The following is a 25,684-nucleotide window of genomic DNA, read 5'->3' as shown; positions in this document are numbered from 1 at the left end:
TTGGTCCATACTAGAAGCTTCTTTTGGGCTCAATAAAAAAATAAATATGTAAGCTTGCCATCTGGGCAGCATTTTATTGGGAAGTAGGAAAGAAAGTTGTTTCTACTGACACTTTATGGATGAGGAAAGTGAGGCATAGGGATGGGACCCCCAGTCCTTTGATGTCCCACGTGTAAAGTCACTTATCAAGATCTCTCTCTTTTTGGAATGTTTTCCTTGGCTCTATTACAGGGAGAGAAAGGGAGGGCCCTTTGCCCACACACAGCTGACAGCATCAAGAGGGCACAGCTGTCCTCTGCCTCCGCTGGCAGAGACTGTCCGCAGAGGCCCCGGGCAGGTGGAGCTACGGGTTGTGGGCTGCACCCCCTGGTGCTGTGCTCCCGTCAGGCCCACTGTGGAGGGGCAGGCCTTATTCTTGGGGGGCCACATTGCCTACAGCCCTCTCAAGTGACTGGGGGCGTCTTCCTGTCCTCTAACTTGATATCAAAGCGGGTCCAACAGGAACAGAAGGGTGGGCGTCCCTGCAGGATGGAATGAGTAAACCACAGCTGCTCAGGAGAGTCGGGCTCGAGGGTCAGGCCATGGCACTGATGCCGAGAGCTCAGCTTCTCTGTACACTGGTGACCAGTCGAATCTCAGAGACAGAGTTTTGGGTGAAGTAGAAAAGGACAGCTTTATTACTCTGCCAGACAAAGGGGGACACAGTGGGCTCCTGCCTTGGAAAAACTATGTGTCCCAGCCCGGGAGGATCTGATAAGGAGTTTTATAACAATACCTCCCAAGGGCGGGGTTGCTGACAAGATGAGGGGCCGCGGGGTCTCAGGCGCGGGCCTCCTAGCCTTGATGAGCTTCTCGAGGCCTTGCTGAGCTTCTCGGGTCCCTGTGATCTCGCCTCCTAGCCTTGGCCGCTCCTCCCTTGATTAGCAGCTGTTCAAACCTGCCCTTTGGCACTCAGGGGAGGTCACGGAGGCTGCAGTCTTGCCTACAAGAAACGGGGGACAAGAAGGCCTCCATGCCCGGGAGCCCCACAGGGCCCCGCTTGGTTTCAGCACATCCTGTGGACCCGGGCACTTCTCAGGAACCCAGAGCCGCGCGAAACCACTGGGGGTCCAGTCCTGGGGGCCTGGAGCGTGGGGGTTAGGACTTCAACACGCGAACCTGGGGGGACACATCCAGAGCACAGCACCTCTCAAGTAAAAATGTGAGCCGGTGGGCATTCAGGAAGTTGAGTGGCTCTGCTCCAGAGGTGGTCCAGACCCAGGTCGCTTCCGCACCTAGGGTGGCCCTCTTCCCAGAGGTCTCAGAAGGCTTGCTGCCCCGTGTGTCTGCTCCATCCCCCGGAGAGAGGAGCCTGTGAGGGTGGCGATCTGGGAGATGCACACAAGGCCTCTGCTCACATCTCGTTGGTCCTTGGCCACACCTTGCTGCAAAAAAGGCTCTGAAACCTCCTCCTAAACTGGTAGCCATAGCCAGGTAACACTTAAATGAAGCAGAGAATCAACACCAAAGGAGGACCCGCCAAACGCCTCCCCCTAGAGTGGTTAAAATTGCTTCGGGTCAGTCTGGAGAGGTGGTAGTAGCAGCTCTGATAAAACAACAAAGGGGTGTGCGTCTCCTGCTCACAAGTCATGTCACTCAGAGGTCGCAGGGGACCCAGCAGGGGCAGCCACATCTCAAGCACTGCTGGTGACGCCACCAGAGGGAGAGAGCTTCGGGAGAGGTTAGACCCACCACGAGAGGCACTTCGGTGGCCACATGGTCTCACCCAAGCCCAAGGGCACTGAAGTGCAGGCTTTCCATGGGCCGGGAAGGCAGGAGTCTGGGAATATTTGGTGAATGGCGTGAGTGGTTGATCAACAGAGGTCACATTATCACTGTTGTTCACAGCTGTGCTGTGTTCGGTACCTTGTGATTCCTTTCATGGTTTGTCTAAGCTTTTGTGTTTCCTGGAAAGAGAGAGGGAGGGAATTTTTTTTTAGTTTTCATTAAATGTACTTATCGTGAATTCATCTTGAACTGCTTCCCCATCCCAGTTCTGTTTTTGTGGATTCTACCTGTTAATATTTCTTTACTGTCTATTTCGCAAGATTTCCAGAGGCAGAGGAGATATCTGGTGATCAATCCACTATGCTTAGAAGTCTAATATGGGTTCTCCAATGGCTTCATTGTTCCTTTCAGATAGAAATTGTCCTATAGTTGTGTAATGACTTTGGAACTCAGCAAACTCAACAGCCGAGAGCTCTTCCATCAATCTGATGCCTCTTCTGCTGTGTGAGGGACCCCTGGGCTAATGCCACTGGACACCTGGCTCATTCACTTGTTTGTCCTTTGCAGTGAAACGGAGCAGGACCCTGTGGGACTCCTGGGCACAAGTCCTTCCATGTCACCCATTTCTTGTTTGTAGGAGATTGGTTTCATTCAGCTTCCATGGCCTTCCCCGAGTTCCAAAGGGCAGGTTCAAACAGCCGAACGGAGGGGATGCAGAGACAAGAGGAGTAGTCAAGAAACAATAGTGCAGCCTTAGGGCAGCGTCCTGGTTCCTCCTCAAGGGATACACAGAACAATACCTTGGAGCTCTTCTGCAGAGCTAAAACCCCCAACAAATAGAAGACGTTAACTACCTGACGAAGCACTTCATTCCAGAGAGGCCACAGCTCGAGGATGCCAGATATTTGGACTGAAGGAACGGGGGCTGCACACACTCTCATCCTTACCAGCAGCCCACCCCAGGTTGGGACACACAGTTTTGAGGGCATTAGCCCGCTGTTGCCCCCTTTGCCTGGCAAAGCAATAAAGCTATTCTTTTCTTCTTCACCCCAAACTCTGTCTCTGAGATTCAGTTCAGTGATAGTGCACAGAGGTGGGGTTTTGGCATCAGCAGCACTGATCGTTTCCATTAGTTCTTCTGGGCAACCTGGGTGTCCGAGGACGAGGCATCACGAACACAGGAAATGTCCTAGAAAGGGCTAGAAATTCTTCAGGGTCTCCTCTGAAGAGCATTTGTTCTTTAAGTAACCACACCCCACCCCAAACATAAAACTGACCTCGTGCCTCGGAGGGCCCCGTCCTGCCTGTCTGGCTCAGGACTGCAGCCTGCTGTCTAAGCCGCAGGACGCAGGGGGCAGGGTGCCACTTTTGCCGAATGCTGACCAGGCGGTTTCCAGACAGCAGGACATCTGACAGGCTGCTTTTCTGATGGTTAGATTTTAATAAATACTGCAAAGGAAAGAGAAATTCTAAGACATGTTGCCTTTAAATGCTTTGGCTATGCCAACTTACACAGTGAGATATCCTTTCGCTCAAAATACATTCCCATGATATATAAAGTCTTTTATTTTGGGAATATTTTCTTTCTTTGCCTGGGATGCTAGAAGTTCAGTTTCATGAGGCTACAACCTGTATCACACAGCATGAAGTTTCTTAGATTTCTGTTTCTGGGGAGCAATGGCAGGACTGACCCTGGATATCTGGTTGCAAATATTGCCAAACTATAGGATTTATGCCCAGAGAATGACATGGAAGACACTTCACTTGGCCTGTCGCAGCCTCAGTACAAAAATAGGGGTAATGTTTTGGTAGCCAGTTTTCATTTCCATGATGCTGGTCTTTGCTCAGTGACTCTACGGTACTTTAAAGGTTAGTTGTGATTACAAAACTAATACGGTCCCACAGTTTAAACAATACGCAAAAATATTAAACCAGGGATTTTCTAAGTAAATGTAATCTATGTAAAATACACCTAATTTACAAAAACAAGATCACTTAGTCATTCTGTTGAGGAATTCATTTATTTCGGGCAGAAGTCTTCATAGTGACAAATTCACAGTAGGTGCAGATGACGCTGAGTGGTGGACGGCAGGCAGCAGCGATAACCGCAGAGAGCTGGTGAAATGATCAGGTCTGGAAGATCCTAAGGTCAGTGGGTGGCTGAGCCAGAGCACAGGTGAGATCCCAGGTTGCGACAGGGGCCGTGACCCCGGGGTGCGGCAGGGGCCGTGATTGGGGTGAGGCAGGGGCCATGATCCCGGGGTGCGGCAGGGGCGTGATCCCGGGGTGCGGCAGGGGCCGTGACCCTGGCGTAAGGCAGGGGCCGTGATCCCGGGGTGCGGCAGGGGCCGTGATCCCGGGGTGCGGCAGGGGCCGTGACCCTGGCATAAGGCAGGGGCCGTGATTGGGGTGAGGCAGGGGCCATGATCCCGGGGTGCGGCAGGGGCGTGATTCCGGGGTGCGGCAGGGGCCGTGATTGGGGTGAGGCAGGGGCCATGATCCCGGGGTGCGGCAGGGGCCGTGACCCCGGCGTAAGGCAGGGGCCGTGATCCCGGGGTGCGGCAGGGGCGTGATCAGGGTGCGGCACAGGGCCCACCCGAAAGACGGTCCGCCGTGGGAGCTGCAGAAGCTGAGGTCCAGAGCCCGGAGGAGCGCGGAGCCGCACTGGGAGGTCACAGCGCTCGGTGCCCGGTTTCAAGCAGCATGCTTTCCAGAAGCAGCCTGCTGTCGCCCTCCACGTAGGGCTGGTGCAGCCACATGGACAGGTAGCTCAGGGCCAGGTCACGGTCGGCCGTGTGCGCCAGCTGCTCCACGACGGTGCGCTTCAGGCGGAGCTCCCGGCCGTACATGTCAGAGAGCTTGCGGGAGACCTCGTCTGAAAGGAACGCGAGCCGTCCTTGAACAGTGGCATTCAAGGGGGTACCCTTGACTAGGGACGACCCGCCACTTTTTTTTTTTGGCCACACCGCACAGCTTGCGGGACCTTAATTCCCAGACCAGGGATGGAACCCGCACCCTCTGAAGTGAAAGCACTGAGTCTTAACCACTGGACAGCCAGGGACTTTGCAAAGCTCCTCCTTAAAAGCTAGAGTCAGCGACAGCACAAGAGGAAGAAGGGCTCCAGCCAGTGCAGATTAGAATCAGATAACATGGTAAATAAGTGTCATGAAATTAAAAAGTACCTGTTACCTTTCCACTCGACTCTTAGGAACTGGCAATCATTATACATAGCAGATTGACCTCAAACTGACAATGTTCAATAAACACGTTACGTGAGGTGATTTTCTCCCTTATTTAAGCCTCAAAGCAACATCAAATAGCTTAGTCCTTCTTTTAAACTAATAAAGCAAAAACACAGCCCTTACCTCACAGCTTAGTTATGTAATGGAGTTTGTTTTCCCAGCGGTCCTCTTCCATGGGGTGGGCTGAAGTGACCCCCCCCCCCCGCCATGTACTTTTTAAATAAAACAAAGCAAAACCCATCCTTCTTGAAAAACAAAAACGAGATTTCTGCCTCTACAGAGGAGGCAGAGTGCATTCTACCCGTTGGCCTTAAAGGGCTAATAATGGCAACTTGCTTCATGGGTCTCTAATTACATTTAATATTCTTTGCTGATTAGTGGGTAATTAAAGGCAAGAAGAAACACTCCTCTAAGATGTCCTCATCTCCTTCCTTCCCAATGGATCCTCTTCAATTGAATTTCAAAGGCTGTCAGCTTCTTAGAGGGCCAGATCTAAATGACACCAAATGCTCTCATAACCTACCCTTGAAAATCAACGCAGGAAGAACTACTTACAAAAATAGGCTGTGGGCCACGTGTGGAACAGGGGGGGCCGTTTTCTCTCCTCCCCATAATGGTAATCTTCTAGTTCACAAATCCCCTTGGTAGTGGAAGACAGCTTTTCCATTTTCATCTGTATTTTGGTCTGAAAAGATATTAATTTAGAATATGAGATTATTATTTGAAATCCTCTCTTAGATTCAATAACTCTAAGATTTCAAAGCTAAGAAGTGTAAGTCTGCTGAGATCGTAAGTCCAGTGATCAACAACATTAACTCCATGTGCAGCAAATTTCCAGGGAGAAGGAGACTGACAGTTGCTACGATTTCACTAATTTGGATGACTTCAGTAATAAAGCCCACATCTCCAGTGCTGGAGAAGAGGAAGCTTGCTGGGTCCCGCTTCATTAAGTTTTCCGAACATCACTAATTTTTTAGCACCAAAGACCTGGAGGGGTGGCAAGGCAGGCTCTCGCTTTTATGGAATGAGAGGAGAAGGGGAATTAAATGAGCTCATTTCTGACTCTTTTTAAAAAAATTAATTAATTAATTAATCTTTGGCTGCACTGGGTCTTCGTGGCTGCGCGTGGGGGCTACTCTTCATTGCCGTGCGCGGACTGCTCATTGCAGTTGCTTCTCTTGTTGTGGAGCACGGGCTCTAGGTGCACCGGCTCTGTAGTTGTGGCTCGCGGGCTCTACAGCGCAGGCTCAGTAGTTGTGGCTCACGGGCTTAGTTGCTCCGTGGCATGTGGGATCTTCCTGGACACCAGGGATCAAACTCGTGTCCCCTGCCTTGGCAGGCGGATTCTTAACCACTGCACCAACCAGGGAAGTCCCTCATTTCTGACTCTTATGAACTGCCTTTGAGTTTAATGCCAAAAGCTCGGCCTCTGTGCACCAGTGTCGAGTCAAATCTTGGAGACAGAGTTTTGGGTGAAGCAGAAAAGAATAGCTTTATTGCTTTGCCAGGCAAAGGGGGACACAGCGGGCTCCTGCCCTGAAAAACTATGTGTCCCCAACCCGGGAGGATCTGATGAGGGGTTTTATAGCAACAGTTCAAGGGTGGGGTTGCTGATAAGATTCGAGTGTGTGTGGGGCCTGCACTCCTTTAATCTGGTCTCACCAATGGTCCTCTCCTAATCTTTTTTTTTTTTTCCCTCCGGTACGCGGGCCTCTCACTGTTGTGGCCTCTCCCGTTGCGGAGCACAGGCTCCGGACGCGCAGGCTCAGTGGCCATGGCTCACGGGCCTAGCCGCTCCGCGGCATGTGGGATTTTCCCGGACCGGGGCATGAACCCACGTCCCCTGCATTGGCAGGCGGACTCTCAACCACTGCGCCACCAGGGAAGCCCCTCTCCTAATCTTGATGAGCTTCTCGGGTCCCTTTAATCTCGCCTCAGGTGGTTTCTTGGCTGCTCTTGCTTTGCTCAGCAACTGTCTGAACCTGCCCTTTGGAACTCAGGGAAGGTCATGGAGGCTGGAGTCTTGTCTACAAACAAGAAACGGGGGACGGAAAGGCTTCCGTGCCCAGGAGCCCCACAGGGTCCTGCTCTGTTTCCAGTTTACTGAAACCTCTTTGAGGCTTGTTTCCTTGTTTATAAAATGGTAATAACGAAAGGCAGCCCTACACACTTCACACAGGAAGGAAGTGGTGAGGACGTGACGTGGACGGTGCCTCAGCGTACGCCAGGCTCTGTGCTGCGGCACAAAGTGGCTGCTTCCACGGGGTGTCGGGGGACTAAGTTCGTACTTGTGGAGCACCTGGTCAGAGCTACGTAAGGGTTTGTTAAGTAAAACAAATGGGTGAAGTAAGAGAGATTCCAGATATCAGTAGCGTGGGTCTACGAAGACCACAAGTCTAGGTCCTAAGTATGGCGTTAGCTTTATGTACCCAGGGGGTATAAGCAAAGATATATAAATCGTCAAAATCTTAATTCCTTGCACTTAGTCCTTCAACCACCCTCCAATTACATCTGAAGAGGCGTGCACTAAATTTAGCGAACATTAATTTTTAAAGGACTAGACTCCTTTTCCCAAATCTTTCCAGGTTCGATATGTCACTTGACCCAACCCCAAGAGGCAGGACTCATCATTTCCGTACCACAGGTGGGAAAATTCTCTAGGTTGCTGAGCTAGGGAAGCACGAGGCCAGGACTTGATAACACGCTTTCCGACCCCAAGTCTCTTGACACCCAATCCTGAGCTCTCTCCTCTGTCCTGCAGCAGCTCCACCTAATGCTAAGAAAAGCTGATAAAGGTCAGGAGAGCCAAGAAGATCCTGGAGGCTTGACACCACCGGGCCAGAGGTGCCAGCCGCATTCTGGGGCTCATTCATCAATGACGATACCAAAGTCTCACGCACGTGCAGCCCTAAAGTGACAGCAGCTGGACACGCTCTCAGCTCCACGTCCCCTCCCAAAGCCAACAGCCCACGCCTCGAGATGTTCGTCCAACTTAGGGACAAGGGTGCCTCCACCCTCTACCAATTTCAGATTCAAGACAAAGTCAAGTTCGGGAAACCATTCTCTCTAAAGGATGGAGGAAAATAGGAAAAATAATATCAGTATCCTTAAGGATCAACATTGGTTTTGAACCTAAGAATGTGAACTAATTCTCAAATCACTTTATTTTACTTTATATTTTGGCCGCGCTGTACGGCTTGCGGGATCTTAGTTCCCTGACCAGGGATCGAACCCAGACCCCCGGCAGTGAAAGTGCAGAGTCTTAACCACTGGACTGCCAGGGAAGTCCCTCAAACCACTTTAAAATAGAATAAATTCACTGGAGCAGAACTTTGGGGCCTGACAACTAGCACCCGTGGTCAGCCCAGGCTTTGTCTGAAGACCTTGGGAACGCAGGTTACTATGGGCACGCAGTCACCTAAAACCTTGCAGCCACTTTCAGCTGCCCTGCCAGGCCACACCCCCTCACCCTGGACCCGTGCTGTGGGTAGAGGGACCAGGGCCAGGACGTGTCACCTGTTACTGCTTAGTCCATCAAGCCACTGGCTGGATGTTCTGGACCTTGACTCTACCTCCTAACATCCTCCCAAGCCGTCCCTCCTCCGTGCGGGTCAGCGGGACTGAGGAAGGGGTCCCGTGGTACCAGACAGCCACTTAAGAATGGGGAGAGCCAAGGATGGCCAAGTAAAACCAGTCAGTCATTCCTGACATGCCTGAAATGGAAGGCAAAATACCTCTTCCCCCTCGTCCCGCGCAGGCGCTCTTCCCTAACGAGGTGTGCATAGGTACAGAGTTATAAATGAGGACTTGTGAACTAAAGAAAGCCAAATGGCATTTAGAAACAAAATCCTTCCCAGGGTTTTCACATTTTATAAAAGTCACATTAGTATATGTCAAAAGTGTTTCTCATTTTAACCCAGTTTGGGGATTCTGTGAAATGTTTTTTTTTTTTTTGCGGTATGCGGGCCTTTCACTGTTGTGGCCTCTCCCGTCGCAGAGCACAGGCTCCGGACGCACAGGCTCCAGACGCGCAGGCTCAGCGGCCATGGCTCACGGGCCCAGCCGCTCCGCGTCATGTGGGATCTTCCCGGACTGGGGCACGAACCCGTGTCCCCTGCAACGGCAGGCACACTCTCAACCACTGTGCCACCGGGGAAGCCCTCTGTGAAGTGTTTTATGCCAGAAAGGAAGATGGAAGGTCAAGGATGAAGAGGTTCTGGTGGGAGTGTTGCCACATCTAACAACAAATGACCGAGCCCAGCATCGTGTGTTTAACTTTGTTGGCTATTTAAAGTATTTCAGTATACACAGGGAACTATATTCAATATCCCGTAACAAACCATAATGGAAAAGGATATGAGAAAGAATATGTATTTATATGTCTAACTGAATCACTTTGCTGTGCACCAGAAACACAACATTGGAAATCAACTATACTTCAGTGAAACAACAACAACAAAAACTGACAATTAAAAGCTAAGTGTGGGACTTCCCTGGTGGCGCAGTTGTTAAGAATCTGCCTGCCAATGCAGGGGACACGGGTTCGAGCCCTGGTCCAGAAAGATCCCACATGCCACGGAGCAACTAAGCCCATGTGCCACAACTATTGAGCCTGCGCTCTAGAGCCCACGAGCCACAACTACTGAAGCCCACGCGCCTAGAGCCCGTGCTCTGCAACAAGAGAAGCCACTGCAATGAGAGGCCCACGCACCACAAGGAAGAGTAGCCCCCACTCGCCGCAACTAGAGAAAGCCTGTGCGCAGCAACAAAGACCCAAAGCAGCCAAAAATAAATAAATTAATTAATTTTAAAAAAAGCTAAGTGTGACCAGGAAATAAATAAATAAAAGATTTCAATATAGGAACTTAGCCATTCAGTTTCTTCTCTTTCAAACAATATGTGTGCCCATGCTTGGTCCAAACAAAACCACTTGCCATAATCAAATGGGTTAATTTGGGGAAAAAACATACATGTGGTCAGTTTTCAATTGGGTCATTTTGGAAATTTCGATTGATTACTCTGCCTGTGTTAATTCTCTACTGGTCCAGAAGTCTAGGTCTAGAACTCAACTACTGGAGGCACAGCTGTGAACCTGGAGATAAAACAAAGAAAACACCAAGCTCACACACCTTATCCTCCAGCCTTCCCGTGAGTGGGGCTTAAAACAAAGTGACTGATGACCCAGGCCTGTCTTGTTCCTGCCTGAGCACCAGGTGGAGAGCCTGGGCAGGGGGGGCAAGTGTTCCTTATCACAGCACAACCCACAGGCAGCATCACAAAACAGACGGGACAACTACAAAAACCTAATCATTTATTTAGAGGAGACAAATAGCCCCATACAGGGCAAGATATCTTGAAGACAATATTGCATTTCAAGCAAACAAAAGGCTAAATCACCAAAATGTTCTCAATGCACTATTTATTTTTCTCATTTTAATGTTTCAGAAACCATTACATCTTACAATGGATGTGATGTTTAAAAGGGCAGTGCTTCTTTCCTGAAAAACTCTTAAACCTATCGTCTGCCTCATAATACGTGGAACCCTAACTTTGAATAAGTGGTATCTTGAAGAAATACAATTATATTTGACATATTCTGTTTAAAAAGGCAAGGAAGCATGTAAAACATTAGAAACATTTCCATCAAGAAAGGTTAAACTATACAGACTTTCTATGTTTGTGGGAAGCTTTAGTTAGTTAGTTCAAAGATGTGCAAAACCTTATCCCTGTGTCTGGTTGAGATGAGGTGTTTCGTGCACATGTGGTGGCCAGCATGGTGGGTACTGACATCCAGACTTTAAACAAACATATAAGAGCATCTCTTCTGTGCGAGATCAAGGCTCACAGGCCCAATGCAGCTCAAAGCCTATTTCTGTGTGTCCCTTGAGCTAAGAATGGGTTTTACATTTTTAAGTGGTTGAAAAAAAAAAATCAAAAGCAGAATATTTTGTGACACGTGAAAATTATCTGAAATGCAAAGTTCAGCATCCCTAAATAGAGTTTTATGGGAACACAGCCGCACCCACTCGCCTCTGTACTGTCGATGAGTAGAGGTGAGAGTGCCTGCCGGGTCCCCAAAGCCTGACACACTTCCTGTGGAGCCTGGGAGTGGGTGAAATTGCCCTGGCAACATGCAGAACCAAAAGAACCAAGGTCTAGGACAGCCTCTTGGGAAACAAGATTTATGGGACACGTAGAGCGAGAGAGACAAATGGAGGAGGTTGAGGAAGGAAAAACGAAAGCTTGGTGAAGGAAAGCACGACCAACCACGTGGAATGCTGCACAGTGCTTGTGCACACGCGACACCCGAGGATCCCTGCACCTTACCAAAGCATCCAGGGTGGTCTGCAGCCCCTCGCACAGCATCTCGAGCTCCCTGCTGTATTCTGGGTGCTCCTTTTCTGCATTTTCATCAGAAGCCAGGCTGCTGCTCTCTAATCCTATCGTGTCTTTGCTCCTGGACAAGATGGAAAAGAGTGGGAACAAAATACACTCCACAGGCTCGCTTCATTTCGTTGTGATGAACCCTCGAAAACTCAATATCCATGTACTTAGGTCATCATCGACTTTTTCCATTGGCGTCGTTTCACGTCATCACATTTACATGTTATTTACATATACAACGAATATGTCCATCCGCTACTCAATTCTGCCCTAGAACAAGTCAATTCAATCCAGCCCTGTGGCATCCTAAGGGGGTAAGACACGGATCATTTCCTCAGAGTCCACCAGCTAGGAATGCGTTTTGTAAACGGAAGGCTGTGACCCACAGCACCTGAAATAAATCTAGCGGGGCCACAATCAACAATTAAGGAACAAAATTAGGGACTTCCCTGGTGGTTCAGTGGTTAAAATTCTGTGCTTCCACTGCAGGGGACATGGGTTGGATCCCTGGTTGGGGAACTAAGATCCCACATGCCGTGCAGCATGGCCAAAAAAAAGAAATTTAAGGAAAAAAATTAAACATTAGAATAGAAAATATCAGAGAGCATCTTATGCAGTAAGGTAAGAACTGTTTCATAGAATTTGCTAAGCAGGAAAAGGCGGCAGAGGGCCGACGTGTGTGATATGTTTGAAAGAACTGGAAAGAGCCAGGGACCCAGGCCAGAAAGTTTAGACTCTGGCCAGTAGACAAAGATATACAAATATATAATTACAACTTTGAGAAATTAAAACTACACATATATAGATCCATACTCATGCTTCTCTTCAGATCATATAAATCTTTCGCATTTTGCTAAAGATTCTCGTGGGTAGGAACAAGCTTGAGTCTTGCTTAAATTTTTTGAGGCCTTGCATAAGCAAAGCTGATTAAAAAAAACAAAAACATATATATAGGAAAGTGCAAGAACAGTAAAGCAAATCTTCCAATTAGAATTGGCAACTGTCAACAGTTTTTTTCCATAACCCCTTTCTTTTTTTTTTTAACATCTTTATTGGAGTAATTGCTTTACAATGGTGTGTTAGTTTCTGCTTTACAACAAAGTGAATCAGTTATACATATACATATGTTCCCATATCTCTTCCCTCTTGCGTCTCCCTCCCTCCCACCCTCCCTATCCCACCCCTCTAGGTGGTCACAAACCACCTAGCTGATCTCCCTGTGCCATGCGGCTGCTTCCCACTAGCTATCCACCCTACGTTTGGTAGTGTATATATGTCCATGCCACTCTCTTACTTTATCACAGCTTACCCTTCCCCCTCCCCATATCCTCAAGTCCATGCTCTAGTAGGTCTGTGTCTTTATTCCCGTCCTACCCCTAGGCTCTTCATGACATTTTTTTTTCCTTAGATTCCATGTATGTGTTAGCATACGGTATTTGTCTTTCTCTTTCTGACTTACTTCACTCTGTATGACAGTCTCTAGGTCCATCCACCTCACTACAATTAACTCAATTTCGTTTCTTTTTATGGCTGAGTAATATTCCATTGTATATATGTGCCACATCTTCTTTATCCATTCATCTGTTGATGGACACTTAGGTTGCTTCCATGTCCTGGCTATTGTAAATAGAGCTGCAGTGAACATTGTGGTACATGACTCTTTTTGAATTATGGTTTTCTCAGGGTATATGCCCAGTAGTGGGATTGCTGGGTCGTATGGTAGTTCTATTTGTAGTTTTTTAAGGAACCTCCATACTGTTCTCCATAGTGGCTGTATCAATTTACATTCCTGCCAACAGTGCAAGAGGGTTCCCTTTTCTCCACACCTTCTCCAGCATTTATTGTTTCTAGATTTTTTGATGATGGCCATTCTGACCGGTGTGAGATGATATCTCATTGTAGTTTTGATTTGCATTTCTCTAATGATTGATGATGTTGAGCATCCTTTCATGTGTTTGTTGGCCATCTGTACTCCTTTGTCTTTTTAGAAGAACTTGCTAAGGGAAAACATGCTCTTGTGTGTCTCCTCTGCTCTGAATACCCCTCTCTACTTCCGACACCTGGTCATCAAAGGGAGGGGGGCGCCTCTCCACACCAAGCAATTCTCAGGTTCTCCAGACACCAGCTGGGTGTCTTACAGTGTAACGCAATCCTGATGCTATCTATCAGAGACAGCATCAGATCCCACAGGTTAAGGGCTCTGTCCCACAAGACTGCCCCCGTCTTAACTTCAGACACCAATCACAAGTTCAGGTTGTTACCTGTGCTTAGGACGGACCAGCTGTCAATTGGAAGTTCCCACGACCCCCTCCTTGGGTTCAATTAATTTGCTAGACCAGCTCACAGGACTCAGGAAAACAGTTTACTTTCTGGACTACTGGTTTATTACAGAGGATATTAAAGGAGACCAATATCCTTTATTCGTGTCCTTTATTCATATACCTGTAGACAAGAGGTACTCAAGGCAAGGTCTGGAAGGTTGAGCAAAGGAGCTCCTGTCCCTGAGGAGTCTGGGGTACATTTCCCTTCAGGCACATGGAAGCGTTCTGGTTCCCCAACCCAGAAGCTCTCCAAACCCCCGTCCTTTTAGGTTTTTACGGAGGCTTCGTTATGAAGGCATGATTGATTAAATGATTGGCCATCGGTGATTAATTCAACTTCTAGCCCTTCTCACCTCCCTAGAGGTGAGGTAAGGGGGTGGGGCTGATAGTGCCAACTCTAGTCACGCGGTTACTGCCTCCCTCCTTAGGGTTTTCCAGAAGCCCCCTCATTAACACGAACTCAGGTGTGGTAGAAAGGGGTTTGTTATGGTAACAAGAGACTCCTTTCCCCTTTACCACTCTGGAGCTAGTCCAGGAACTGGAGAACAAAAGAAGAAATCTCAGCCTAACTAAAGATTCTCCCACTGCTCATGTCCCTAAGGAAATTATAAGGGTTTTAAGAGCCGTGTGTCAGGAAGGGACAAAGACGAAACATATATTTTTTTTTACTATAAATCACAATACCACAGAAATAAAATGCAGCATTATGAAGTGATACTTCTTCCTAGAAGATACCAGTGTCATGAATTGAGTCTGTATCCTTCTAATCCGTTTTTATAATTTTATATACAGATGTAACCATGGACAATTTATAGTATAATTTTGCATTTAAAATGTACACACACAGTTCATAGTTGCATGCATTATTTTATCACTTGCTTTTTCGCTTTATATAATTTATCCATGTTCCTAGAGACTACCCTTCCCATTCTAAAAGACTGCCATGAAATTTCTGCCCAATCATTAAGGGTGAAGCACACAGAGCACACTTTGTAGGTACTTACAATAAACTGATTTTCAGGTTGGCAATATTATTTGCAGTAGCAAAACCTCCATCATTGAGGGTTTCCCATTTCAGGATTAAATTATGCCAATCAGCTGCATTGTCCTTAATTTTCCTTGCACTGACAGATAAGACAGGTTTTCTGGGCGTTGCACTTCCAAGAGTCTTTGCTGATAGGGAGCAAAAGAAACATAATATTATGAAATTCATGATCACGGTTGGGGGGAAAACCCAAACTGTTCTAATTTGCAACCGTAAAACTATCGGCAACACTACATCCACTGAACAAAACACGTAGTGTTAATGAAGACGTGTGGATGAATGTGAAAGTCGCTGCAACAAGACAAAACAATTGTTTTTACGTTTTTAGGTCTCACCAGATATACAAATCCTCTCGAAGCTTAACGGCTCCACAAAGTTTTACCCCGAACACTCTGACCACTTTCAAAGGTTGGGAAGGAGGTGGAACTGTGACTTTCCGCCGCGAGGCTCCGATGCCCCTGCCTTACCGCGCCCGTTCTCCAGTCTCTGGAACTTTGATACCTGACGTTTGCTCAGAGCTTTGTGGGTCACCAGAGCTCACCACTCCAACACACTGACAAGCTGAACCCCGGAGATGCGGTGATGATCTCCACGCTAGGAATGCAGGAGGAGGTCCAAAGTCCTTCAGGACCCGGCTACTTTTCTGCCTCAACACTCACCTCAACCCCGACCTTGAAGCCCCTCGATCTCTAGCTAAAGTCAACTACTGGCAGCTCTTGAAAAGTCCTTTGCATGTGCAGTTCTCTCTGCTAGAAAGCTCTTTCCTTCCTCGGGCTAACGCTGCCCATACCCCAGGATTCACCCAGATCCCAGCTCCTGTGGGAAGCAACACCCAGACCACTCAGGCTGTTTGGGCCCTCCCAGCCCTCCTATGCCCTCTCTTCTTCTCTACTTAGAATCCTTCAAAGGCGTCTCATGGCCCACAGGATAAGGTCCAAATTCTGAGAGAGGCCCCTTAAGGAATCCAGGACGCACAATGGCAGTATAGTTTGGAGTCTAGACTCTGAAGACCAGAAATGACTGGGTTTGAATCCCAGCTCTGTCACTGCCAGTTGTACAATCTTGGGTTAAGTTAGTTAACCTCTCAGAGCCTCAAAGTGCCTATCTGTAAAATGGGGATAAAATATATCTACTACAAAGAGTTGATGTGAAGATCAGATAATATATATGAAGCTAGGAGTTCCTTGGCAGTTCAGTGGTTAGGACTCCACGCTTCCACTGCAGGGGGAGCGGGTTCGATCCTTGGTCGGGAAACTAAGATCCCACACGCCACACAGCGCGGCCAAAAAAATCCCCAAATAAAACATATACATATGTGTAAAGCTGTGAGGGTGTGAGGGCCTGGCACATGGCAAGTATCCAGCATAGGATGTATTACCACAAGGGCCTCTCCAACGTGTTTTTCCCACTGCCACCAAGCAGTAAATTCAATTCTGACGCTATCTATCTGGAGACAGCATCAGATTCCACAAGTTAATGACTCAGTCCTGTTAAGACTCCTCCCCCGCCTCCACTTTAGACACCTGTCTCAAGTCCAGGTTGTCACCTGTGCTCCTGACCTACCAGCTATAGGTCGGAGGTTCCAAAGACCCCCCCTCCCTAGGGTTTGATTAATTTGCTAGAGTGGCTCACAGAAAACTCAGGAAAACATTTTACTTACTAGATTACTAGAAAGAGCCAGATGGAAGAGATGCATAGGGTAACGTACGTGGGCAGGGGTACAGAGCTGACAAGCTCTCTCCAAGTGCCACTCTCCCTGCGTCTCCACCTGTTCACCAACCTGGAAGCTCTCACAACCCTTTGCTTTTGTTTTTTTATGGAGGCTTCATTACATGGGCAGGATTGATTAAATGACTGACCATTGGTGACTGATTTAACCTCCAGCCTCTCTTGCCTTGTTGGAGATGGGGCTTTGGTGGGGTGGGACTGAAAGTTCCAACTCTCTAATCACATGGTTGGTTCCCCTGACAACCAGCCCCCATCCTTACGTTACCTAGGAGCTCCTCTTTTAAATATCATATTGATTTTTCATTCACTCTTTACTTATACAACTAACCAATATTCGCCAAGTGCCTACATTATGCCAGCTGTGGGGGCTGAAGTGACTAAATTAGATAGACCAGGACCATTTTCATTGAACTTACTTTCCAAAGATGAGGTGGATAACAGACAATTAGATGATCGTCAGTTTAGATCATAAGTGCCACAAAATAAAACAGGGTCTTGTGTTAGCGTGAACCCCTGAGACGTTGTCATTTAGGCTGAAACCTGAATGATGAGAAGTCAACAGCAGAGGCCCTAAGGTGAGAATGAGCTTGGTGAGTGTGAAAAAAGAACAAGACCAGTGTGGCTAGAATGAAATGGAGAGAGAGGAGACAGTCAGACAGCTAGAAACTTATAGTCCAAGATAATAAGTTTGGATTTATTCCAAGTCAATGGAAAGCAAACAGTAAGCTTTGAGTTGGGAAGTGACATGATCTGATGTAGGTTTTTAGAAAGTCACTTCCACAAAGAAGTCCTCCTAGATCCACAGGTTGGGTAAGGACTCACTGCACTATATATCTGGAACACGCTGTACTTCATTCAGCTTCATTCATGACACTCACCAGTGTAGTGTATTTGCATGTTTAATGTCTAGTACATTCCTTGATAGACTGTTAAGTTCCACCAGAGTAGGGACTAAGACTGTCTTGGTCCCTCTCATAATCTCAGCACGTAGTAGGTGCTGACTAGAATGTGTTAAACGGAAGAAAAGCTCTTACCACCTGTACTATAATCTTCTAAGGGTTTCCCTCCGCCAGTAGGGGCTCCTTGCGGGCGAGGACCACGTGTGATTCATCGTGTCTGACCCATACCCAGCACATATTTAGGAACCAAAACCAATATTCTGACTTCAAGAAACTCACAGTCTAGCTGGGAAAGAGATCAGCTATCAATCACAGGGCAGGGCAGTAGCATAGTGACTACGTTACTTATCCCCTCCGAGCCTCGACTCCCCACCTGTTGACGTTACTTCATGGGATCGCTGTGCGCCTCAAACGAGCTGATCCACTGAAAGTACTTAGTACACGACTTGGCGCACAGTGAGTGCTCGCTGAATGATAGCTTTTATTACAAGCAGAAAGCTCTGTAGCCGGGAATTCTGAGGGGAGTTCAGGGAAAGTGCTCCGCTGGTGCTAATTTATAACGACAATTACAATTTGAGTGTCAGGATCTGCTAACACTCCTTTGCATCATCTCGTTCTACACATGAAAAAATCGAGGCTCGGCAAAACTGACTCCCGGGCTGACCGCAGAGCCAGATCGGGGCCAGCGGGCTGGGCTGGGGCAAGGGACGGACCGCCATTCAGCCCGAAGATCAAACTATAACAATGGTACCCTCCCTGCCTGGGGGAGCTTGCCCTTCTCACGCACCTTCCATACTGGCTGCAGAGATCCCAGGAAAGAGACCCGGAGCCCCGCCCACGCACGCCGGAAGTCCTATACGTCACTTCCGCCCCGCCCACCGCCTCCTGAGGCTCTGCCGCTCTAGCCGCCGGCGGAGCCAGCTGCCGCTCGTCGGTGCCGGCCCCGTTGCCCAGGGAACGGGTTCCCGGCAGTCCCCGCGGCTCGGAGTTCATCCCCGCCTCCTCCGGCCCGGCCGGGCCGAAGAGTCCGGAGGGGCTGCAGCGGGAGGTGAGTCCCGCGACGCCGCCCGCGACGCCGCCCGCCCCACCGCCCGGCCCCGCGCCCCTCCTTCGGCCTTCCCGCCGCCGCTCACGCAGCCCCTGGGCCACTCTCCCTCGCCTCAGGGTCTCATTGCCCATTTCCCTCCCTTTCCCGGACTCCGTCTCGCCCGTGCCGGACCGCCGAGGCCGAATGCCATGGCACACGAAGCGCCGGGCTCCGTGCCCGGCAGAAGCTGTCAGTCCGCCGAGGGAGTGGTCGTCGCCCACCTCTCCTGGGCGCCGCGGGTCGGCCGACGCCTCCCGCGGGCCCTCCGCCCCAAGCGACCCGGCTCGCTCGCCCCTCCCCTTCGGCGCTTTCCCTCCCCTGTGCCGCACCCTGGCATCCCCTTTGCGCCGCGGGCCCGAGGCGCCGAGCTCCGTGGTCTTACGATTGACGCTGCGTCTTATCCCCCGACCCTCTCAGTCCCCGTCCCTTCATCCGCCCACCAGCGCCTGGCACCACGCCTTGGCATGTACCCAGTAGGTGCTCAGTAGTGTTCGTTAAATGGATAAATGAACGACTCGTCTCCCAGTCCTGCCTTAAGGCCTCAGAGGCAGAATAGTGAGTGCAGGTTGAAGAGTGGGGTACCCTCGAGTCAGACCCGGCTCACAGCGCTGCCCCTTCCTAGCTGTGTGCTCAGGGCAAGTGATGTCTCACTAAACTTCAGGTTCATCATCAGTAAAGTAGGGATGGTAATAGTTTCTAGCTCTGGCTTGGTGGAAGGATTAAATGGGTCAGTGCGTGTGAATTGCTCAGCACGGTGCCTGGCACGCGGTCCATTTCAATAAAGGCTAGCCCCTGCTCTCCTTACCCACATACCCTACTTCCTTTTCTCTTCCCTTCCCTTTGTTCTTCCTCACTTTCTCGCTGAGATTCAGGAATTTTATTCTGTTCTGTTGCTTCTGTTAACATTTGTAGGCAGAGTGTGGGGTACCAGCATGCATGCACCTTTGCCTTACCTGCTGGAGTGATAAGTTGCCCTTGGGGTTAACTTCCTCCTTGTAGCCAAGGTCTTGAGAACTTTAAGGAAAGGAGTTCTGGAAATCCCCAAACCCAGATCCCAGCATGGGCAGAATCTGGGGATAAAGCCACTGCAGCCTTTGTGGTCACCAGTGACTCCTGCAAGGAGCTGCAAGGCATTTTGTACTTTCTCTCACCCAGCTACAATGTACCTTGACAAAGCTCTGACCTTGCTTTTTTTTTTTTTTCCCCAACATCTCTTGTTGGTTCATTCAGCAGATAGTTATTTGGGGCCTGTTGTATGCCAGCCACATACCAGCTTCTAGGGATGCTGTGGTGGACCAGACAGACCCAGTCCCTGCCCTCAGGGAGCTTTCAAACTTGAGAACCAGCAGGCATAGATACAGGGGATGCTCTATTTGAGTTTTCAGGACTGGCTTGGAGACTGGTGGTGGGATAAGGAAAGTCCTCTCCTGAAGGAGTGACTAGTAAGCAGCTTTTGTTAGGTTTAAGTTATTTTGTTGTCACATTGTCTTTTTCAATAGAAGATTGGCTCCTACTGGATTTGTTTTCAGTTTTCTCTTAGAGAAATTACACTTCAAGTTTGAGGAAGGTCTCATTTCTTATTAGCTTGTATGTAGTTTGAACAAAATAGCTCCTAGAACTTAATGAGGAAAAAGGGAAGGAAACAGGCGTCAGGCAGAGCAGTTAATTAAACTTAGAATAAGTGAAGAACAGATGAGGAAACTGTTGCACACATAATGAAGACAAGCTTCGGAGTCAAGCATGGAGAGATTTCTAGATATAGTGGAGCTCAAGGAGCTTGATAGAATCCAGAGGGAGTAGTTGATGGCTCTGTGAACTGCTGAGGTGGAAGTGAGCTGTTGTTCCAAGTGTGTGTCAATTTTAAATGAACGTATTCTTTGGATCCAGACATAAGAGACCAGTGAATTTTTGCATAATCATGGACATAACTGAGGTAGAGTGGCTTTATATTTTGTTCTGTCATACTTGGGGAATTCTGGCACAGTGTTTTGAGGGAGATTAATTCAACAAATATGTGTTGAGCGTTGATTGTACCACACTCCCTATTGGTCTTTTGAAGCCACTGCAAATTTGTGGATGAACAGGATGTAGCTGAAGACTAGAAAGAAGCCATTGAGGAAGATAGAGAACAAATCATGATGGTGCCCTGTGATAACTGCCCTCATGGCGTTCTGTGAAAGAGGGAGGCTGAAGGCTTCCTGTGGAGAACTTGTTCTTACAAGATGCGTATGGGGGACGGGGAAGGAATGAAAGGGACTTTGCAAAGACACACAGGTCATGGTGTGTTCAGGGACTGTGGTGGGAAGCTCACTGTGGCTGCAGTGTGGAGTATGTGGCTGGAAGAGTGGCCTGAGGTGAAACTGGATGCGGACTGGTTTGTTGAACTGCTCAACTTCATGCTGTCATCAGGCTTTAGACTCTGAGCACTGGCTAGCCAGCGGGCTTGGGATCAGAAAAGTGACAAAACCTCATCTGGAAGATAAATGACTGCCTCCATCTCATTATGTTCAGCCATAAGATTTTAACATTTAAAAGAACAGTGGATGTTGTAGCCAGACTTTAAAAATAGACTGTATGGGAGGGAGACGCAAGAGGGAGGAGGTATAGGGACATATGTATATGTATAGCTGATTCACTTTGTTGTACAGCAGAAACTAAAACACCATTGTAAAGCAATTATACTCCAATAAAGATGTTAAAAAAAAAAAAAAAAAGACCCTGCAACAGGGAGTGACTGTCACTTCCTAGAGATTTTGGAGAGACCCCTTAAACCATTAGAGCTGTCAGGGGGCTCTGGCAACTTCTGATCATTGTACTAAGTGGATGATTTAGACTGTGTGTTACTAGTCCTAGCTCCAGTTTATAAAACTGCCCATCAGGCATTTGGGTGCTATCAGTCAGCGTGAAGGTCAGCTCCCACCTTCCAGGTGTATGGGATTGTGGTGTTAATGGGGGAGAGAATTATCCTGCCTCAAAGAAGAATGTTTTGATGTTTTATATTTTTAATGGAAATATTCAGAACCACGGAAGCATTATTGATTTTAAAGATTGGATTGAGAATATTTTTTTGCAGTAAGACCTGAAGTTAACATTTTACTTATTCATTCAACAAATCTTTACTGAACATCTACTCCGTGCCAAAGATATTGTTAACGTACGAGGCTTTTCATTGGTAAACAAGAGAGGGTTTATGTTGCTTACATTCTCATGAGAGAGATGATCATTAAACTGTTTATCAAATAAAGTAATTAAAGGTTGTGATGAGAATTATGAAGGACATAAACAAGATGATATGTTAGAAGGAGGAGGGGACTGATGGATACTGTAAGTGATCTGATCAGGGAAGGCCTTTCTGAAGCCTGGTGTGTGGAGAGAGATGAACGATCGTAGGGGGAGTAGTCAGTTCTGAAGCCTGAGGAGGGCAGAGTGGACCAGTGGAGCTAGAGCTTGGGGGATGAGTGGAGAGAGGTGGAGATGTGATGGGGGAGCCAGGAAGGGGTCAGACCACACAGCCTGTAGGCCACAGAAGGGTATTTGCTTATTCTCAGAGCACTGGGGAACCACTGTAGAATGTTGAATAGGGTGAGTGGTATGAGATCCACCCATTTCTCTTTCAAAGAACTTCTTTTTTTTAGACACTTCTTTTCAGAGCAGTTTTAGGTTCACAGCAAAACTGAGGGGAAGCTACAGAGATTTCCCGTTTACTCCCTGCCCCACCCGTGTGCATAGCCTCCCCTTTTATCAGCATCTCCCACCAGAGTGGGGCATTTGTTACAACTGATGAACCTGCACTGATACAGCATAATCACCCAGAGTCCATCGTTCACCTTAGGATTGGTGGTGTGCGTTCTGTAGCATTGGGCAAATGTATAGTGACATGTATCCATCTTTATGGTGTCAGTATTTTTATTGCCCTAAAAATCCTCTGTGCTCTGCCTACTTATCCCTTTCCCTCCCCCACACAAACCCTGGCAACCACTGATCTTTTTACTGTCTCCATAGCTTTGCCTTTTCCAGAAGGTTACAGAGTTGAAATTATACAGCGTGCAGCCTTTTCAGATTGCCTTCTTTCACTTAGTAATGTGCACTTCAAGTTCCTCCACGTCTTTTCATGGTTTGATAGCCCATTTCTTTGTAGTGCTGAATAATATTCTAGTGCCTGGATGTACCAACGTTTATTTATTCATTCACTTACTAATGTGCTAGTTGCTTCCAGATTTTTACAATTATGAATAAAGATATTGTAAACATTCTGGTGAAGGTTTTGTGTGGGCATAAGTTTTGAACTCGTTTAGATAAATACCAAGGGCTGCAACTGCTGGATCATATGGTAAGATTATGTTTAGTTTTGTAAGAAACCTTCAAATTGTCTTCCTAAGCGGCTGTACCATTTTGCATCCCCACCAGCAATGAATGAGAGTTCCTGTTGCTCCACATTCTCACCAGCATTTGGTGTTGTCAGTGTTCCAGATTTTGACCATTCTACTAGGTGTGTGGTGATATCTCGTTTTAATTTGCATTCTCCTGATATATGATGTGGAGCATCTTTTCATAGACTTATTTGACATCTGTATGTCTTCTTTGGTGAGGTGTTTATTAAGATCTTTGGCCTGTATTTTTTTTTTTGCAGTACGCGGGCCTCTCACTGCCGTGGCCTCTCCCGTTGCGGAGCACAGGCTCCGGACGTGCAGGCTCAGCGGCCATGGCTCACGGGCCCAGCCGCTCCGCGGCATGTGGGATCCTCCCGGGCCGGGGCACGAACCCGTGTCCCCTGCATCGGCAGGCGGACTCTCAACCACTGCACCACCACCAGGGAAGCCCTGGCCTGTATGTTAATTGGGTTGTTGAGTTTTAAAAGTTCTTTGTATATTTTGGATAACAGCCCTTTATCAGATAGGTCCGTTCTGCAGTTTTTCTCCTAATCTGTGGCTTGGCTTCTCCTTCATTTGACGCTGTCTTTTGTAAAGCCGAAGTTAATGCAGTGCAGCTTGTCAGTCGCTGCTCTCCGGACCGTGCCTCTGGTGGTGCTGTTTGCAGTGGCGCCTGCGCCCAGGCTCGTCTGGCTTCTCCCCTGTGTCGCCGTCTGGAAGCTTTATATGTCAGTCGCTGCTCTCCGGGCCGTGCCTCTGGTGGTGCTGTTTGCAGTGGCGCCTGCGCCCAGGCTCGTCTGGCTTCTCCCCTGTGTCGCCGTCTGGAAGCTTCATAGCTGTTGTGCTGTACATCTAGGCCTGTGGTCCTTTTTGGGGCCGCGTTGGGTCTTCGTTGCTGCGCGCGGGCTTTCTCTAGTTTCCGAGTGGGGCTACTCTTCATTGCGGCGCCTGGGCTTCTCATTGTGGTGGCTTCTCCTGTTGTGGAGGACGGGCTCTAGGCACGCGGGCTCAGTAGTTGTGGCGCACGGGCTTAGTTACTCCGCGGCATGTGGGATCTTCCCGGACCAGGGATGGAGCCCATGTCCCCTGCATTGGCTGGTGGATTCTTAACCACTGCGCCACCAGGGAAGCCCCTGTGATCCATTTTGAGTTAATTTTTGTGAAAGTCTATGCCTACATTCACTTTTTTACATGTGGATGTCCAGTTGTTCTAGCACCATTTGTTGAAAAGGCTGTCTTTGCTCCATTGTATTGCCTTTGCTCCATTGTCAGAGATCAGCTGGCTGTATTTATGTGGGTCTATATCTGGGCTTTCTCTTCTGTTCTGTTGATCCATTTGTTCTTTTGCCAGTACCACTGTCTTGATAACTGATGCTTTATAATAAGTTTTGCAGTTGGGTAGTATCAGTCCTCTAACTTTGTTTTTCTCCTTCAATATTGTGTTGGCTATTTTGGGTCTTTTGTCTTTCTATACAAACTTTAGAATTATTTTGTTGGTATCCACAAAATAACTTATTGGGATTACACTGAATCTGTACATTCAGTTGGGAAGAATTGACATCTTAACAATATTGAATTTTCTTATCTGTGAACATGGAATATCTCTCTATTTATTTAGTTGTTCTTTGATTTTGTTCATGTGAGTTTTATACTTTTCCTTGTATAGCTCTTTACATATTTTGTTAGATTTATACCTAAGTGTTTTGTTTGGGGGGATGCAAATGTAAATGATACTGTGTTTTTAATTTCAAATTCCACTTGTTCATAGCTGGTATATAGGGAAGTGATTGACTTTTGTATATTAATCTTGTATCCTGAAACCTTGCTATAATTGCCTGTTAGTTTCAGGAGTTTTTTTATTGATTCTTTCAGATTTTCCACATAGATAAACATGTCATCCACAAACATAGTTTTATTTCTTCCTTCCCAATCTGTATACCTTTTATTTCCTTGTCTTATTGCATTAGCTGGAACTTCCAGTAAATGTTGAAAAGGAGTGGTGAGAGGGGGACATCCTTGCTTTGTACCTGATCTCAGTTGGGGAAGCTTTTTTTTTTAATTTATTTACATATTTATTTTTTATTTTTGGCTGCATTGGGTCTTCGTTGCTGCGCGCGCGCTTTCTCTAGTTGCGTTGAGCGGGGGCTACTCTTCGTTGCGGTGCGCGGGCTTCTCATTGCAGTGCCTTCTCGTTGCGGAGCACGGGTTCTAGGCGCATGGACTTCAGTAGTTGTGGCACGTGGGCTCTAGAGCGCAGGCTCAGCAGTTTGGGCGCATGGGCTTAGTTGCTCTGCGGCATGTGGGATCTTCCTGGACCAAGGCTTGAACCCGTGTCCCCTGCATTGGCAGGTGGATTCTTAACCACTGCGCCACCAGGGAAGCCCAGCTGGGGAAGCTCTGGGTTTCTCAACATTAAGTGTAATGTTAGTTGTTAGGTTTTTTTTGTGGATATTCCTTATCAGGTTGAGGAAGTTCCCCTCTGTTTCTGGTTTACTGAAATTTTTGTCATGAATGCATGTTGGAGAGCTGATTCTTCTTTTTCTTGTTTGTTTTGTTTTTTGGGTTTTTTTGGTGTGTTTTTTTGGGGTAATAGCTTCATTGAGATTTCACATACCATATATATTAACCATTCAAGGTGTACAATTCCGTGTTTTTTAGTATATTCACAGAGTTATGCAACAATCAGTTTTAGGACATACCACCCTAAAAAGAAACACCATGTCCTTTAGCAGTCATGCCCACCCCCACTCTCTTCTCTCAGCTTCAGGCAGTCATTGCTTTCTGTCTGTAGATTTGCTTATTCTGGCCATTTGCTATTTCATATAAATGGAATCATGCAAA

General features: G+C 47.8%; 2 protein-coding genes across 2 annotated transcripts in view; one reads left to right on the top strand and one right to left on the bottom strand.

Moving 5' to 3' along the window:
• Positions 1-3,779: 3,779 nt before the first annotated feature.
• CINP (cyclin dependent kinase 2 interacting protein) lies at positions 3,780-18,220 on the bottom strand. The gene is made up of 5 exons (XM_082647618.1): positions 18,174-18,220; positions 14,719-14,887; positions 11,337-11,466; positions 5,565-5,694; positions 3,780-4,642 (listed from the first exon to the last, which is right to left on the bottom strand). Exons 1-5 carry the CDS (start codon positions 18,178-18,180, stop codon positions 4,440-4,442), a joined length of 639 nt encoding a protein of 212 aa, XP_082503744.1. The 5' UTR covers positions 18,181-18,220; the 3' UTR covers positions 3,780-4,439.
• A 160-nt stretch (positions 18,221-18,380) lies between these two features.
• The window catches only part of TECPR2 (tectonin beta-propeller repeat containing 2), a 94,056-nt gene continuing 86,752 nt past the window's right edge, over positions 18,381-25,684 (top strand). The window contains exon 1 of the mRNA XM_082647154.1: positions 18,381-18,434. The gene's annotated coding sequence lies outside the window, so the exon portion shown is untranslated. The remainder of the gene's footprint in view (positions 18,435-25,684) is intronic.

This window comes from Grampus griseus (assembly GCF_964374135.1).
Source record: "Grampus griseus genome assembly, chromosome: 2".
Lineage (NCBI taxonomy): Eukaryota > Metazoa > Chordata > Mammalia > Artiodactyla > Delphinidae > Grampus > Grampus griseus.
Note: the sequence above shows the minus strand (reverse complement) of the source record. Positions and strands in the feature narration are given on the sequence as shown.

What these genes read in the sequence shown, in the direction of transcription:
- CINP (XM_082647618.1), bottom strand. An exon ending in AACCTGAAAATCAGTTTATT is followed by an intron (nt 11,467 to 14,718) that starts GTAAGTACCTAC and finishes CATCTTGTCCAG; the next exon opens with GAGCAAAGACACGATAGGAT. An exon ending in AGACCACCCTGGATGCTTTG is followed by an intron (nt 5,695 to 11,336) that starts GTAAGGTGCAGG and finishes ATATCTTTTCAG; the next exon opens with ACCAAAATACAGATGAAAAT.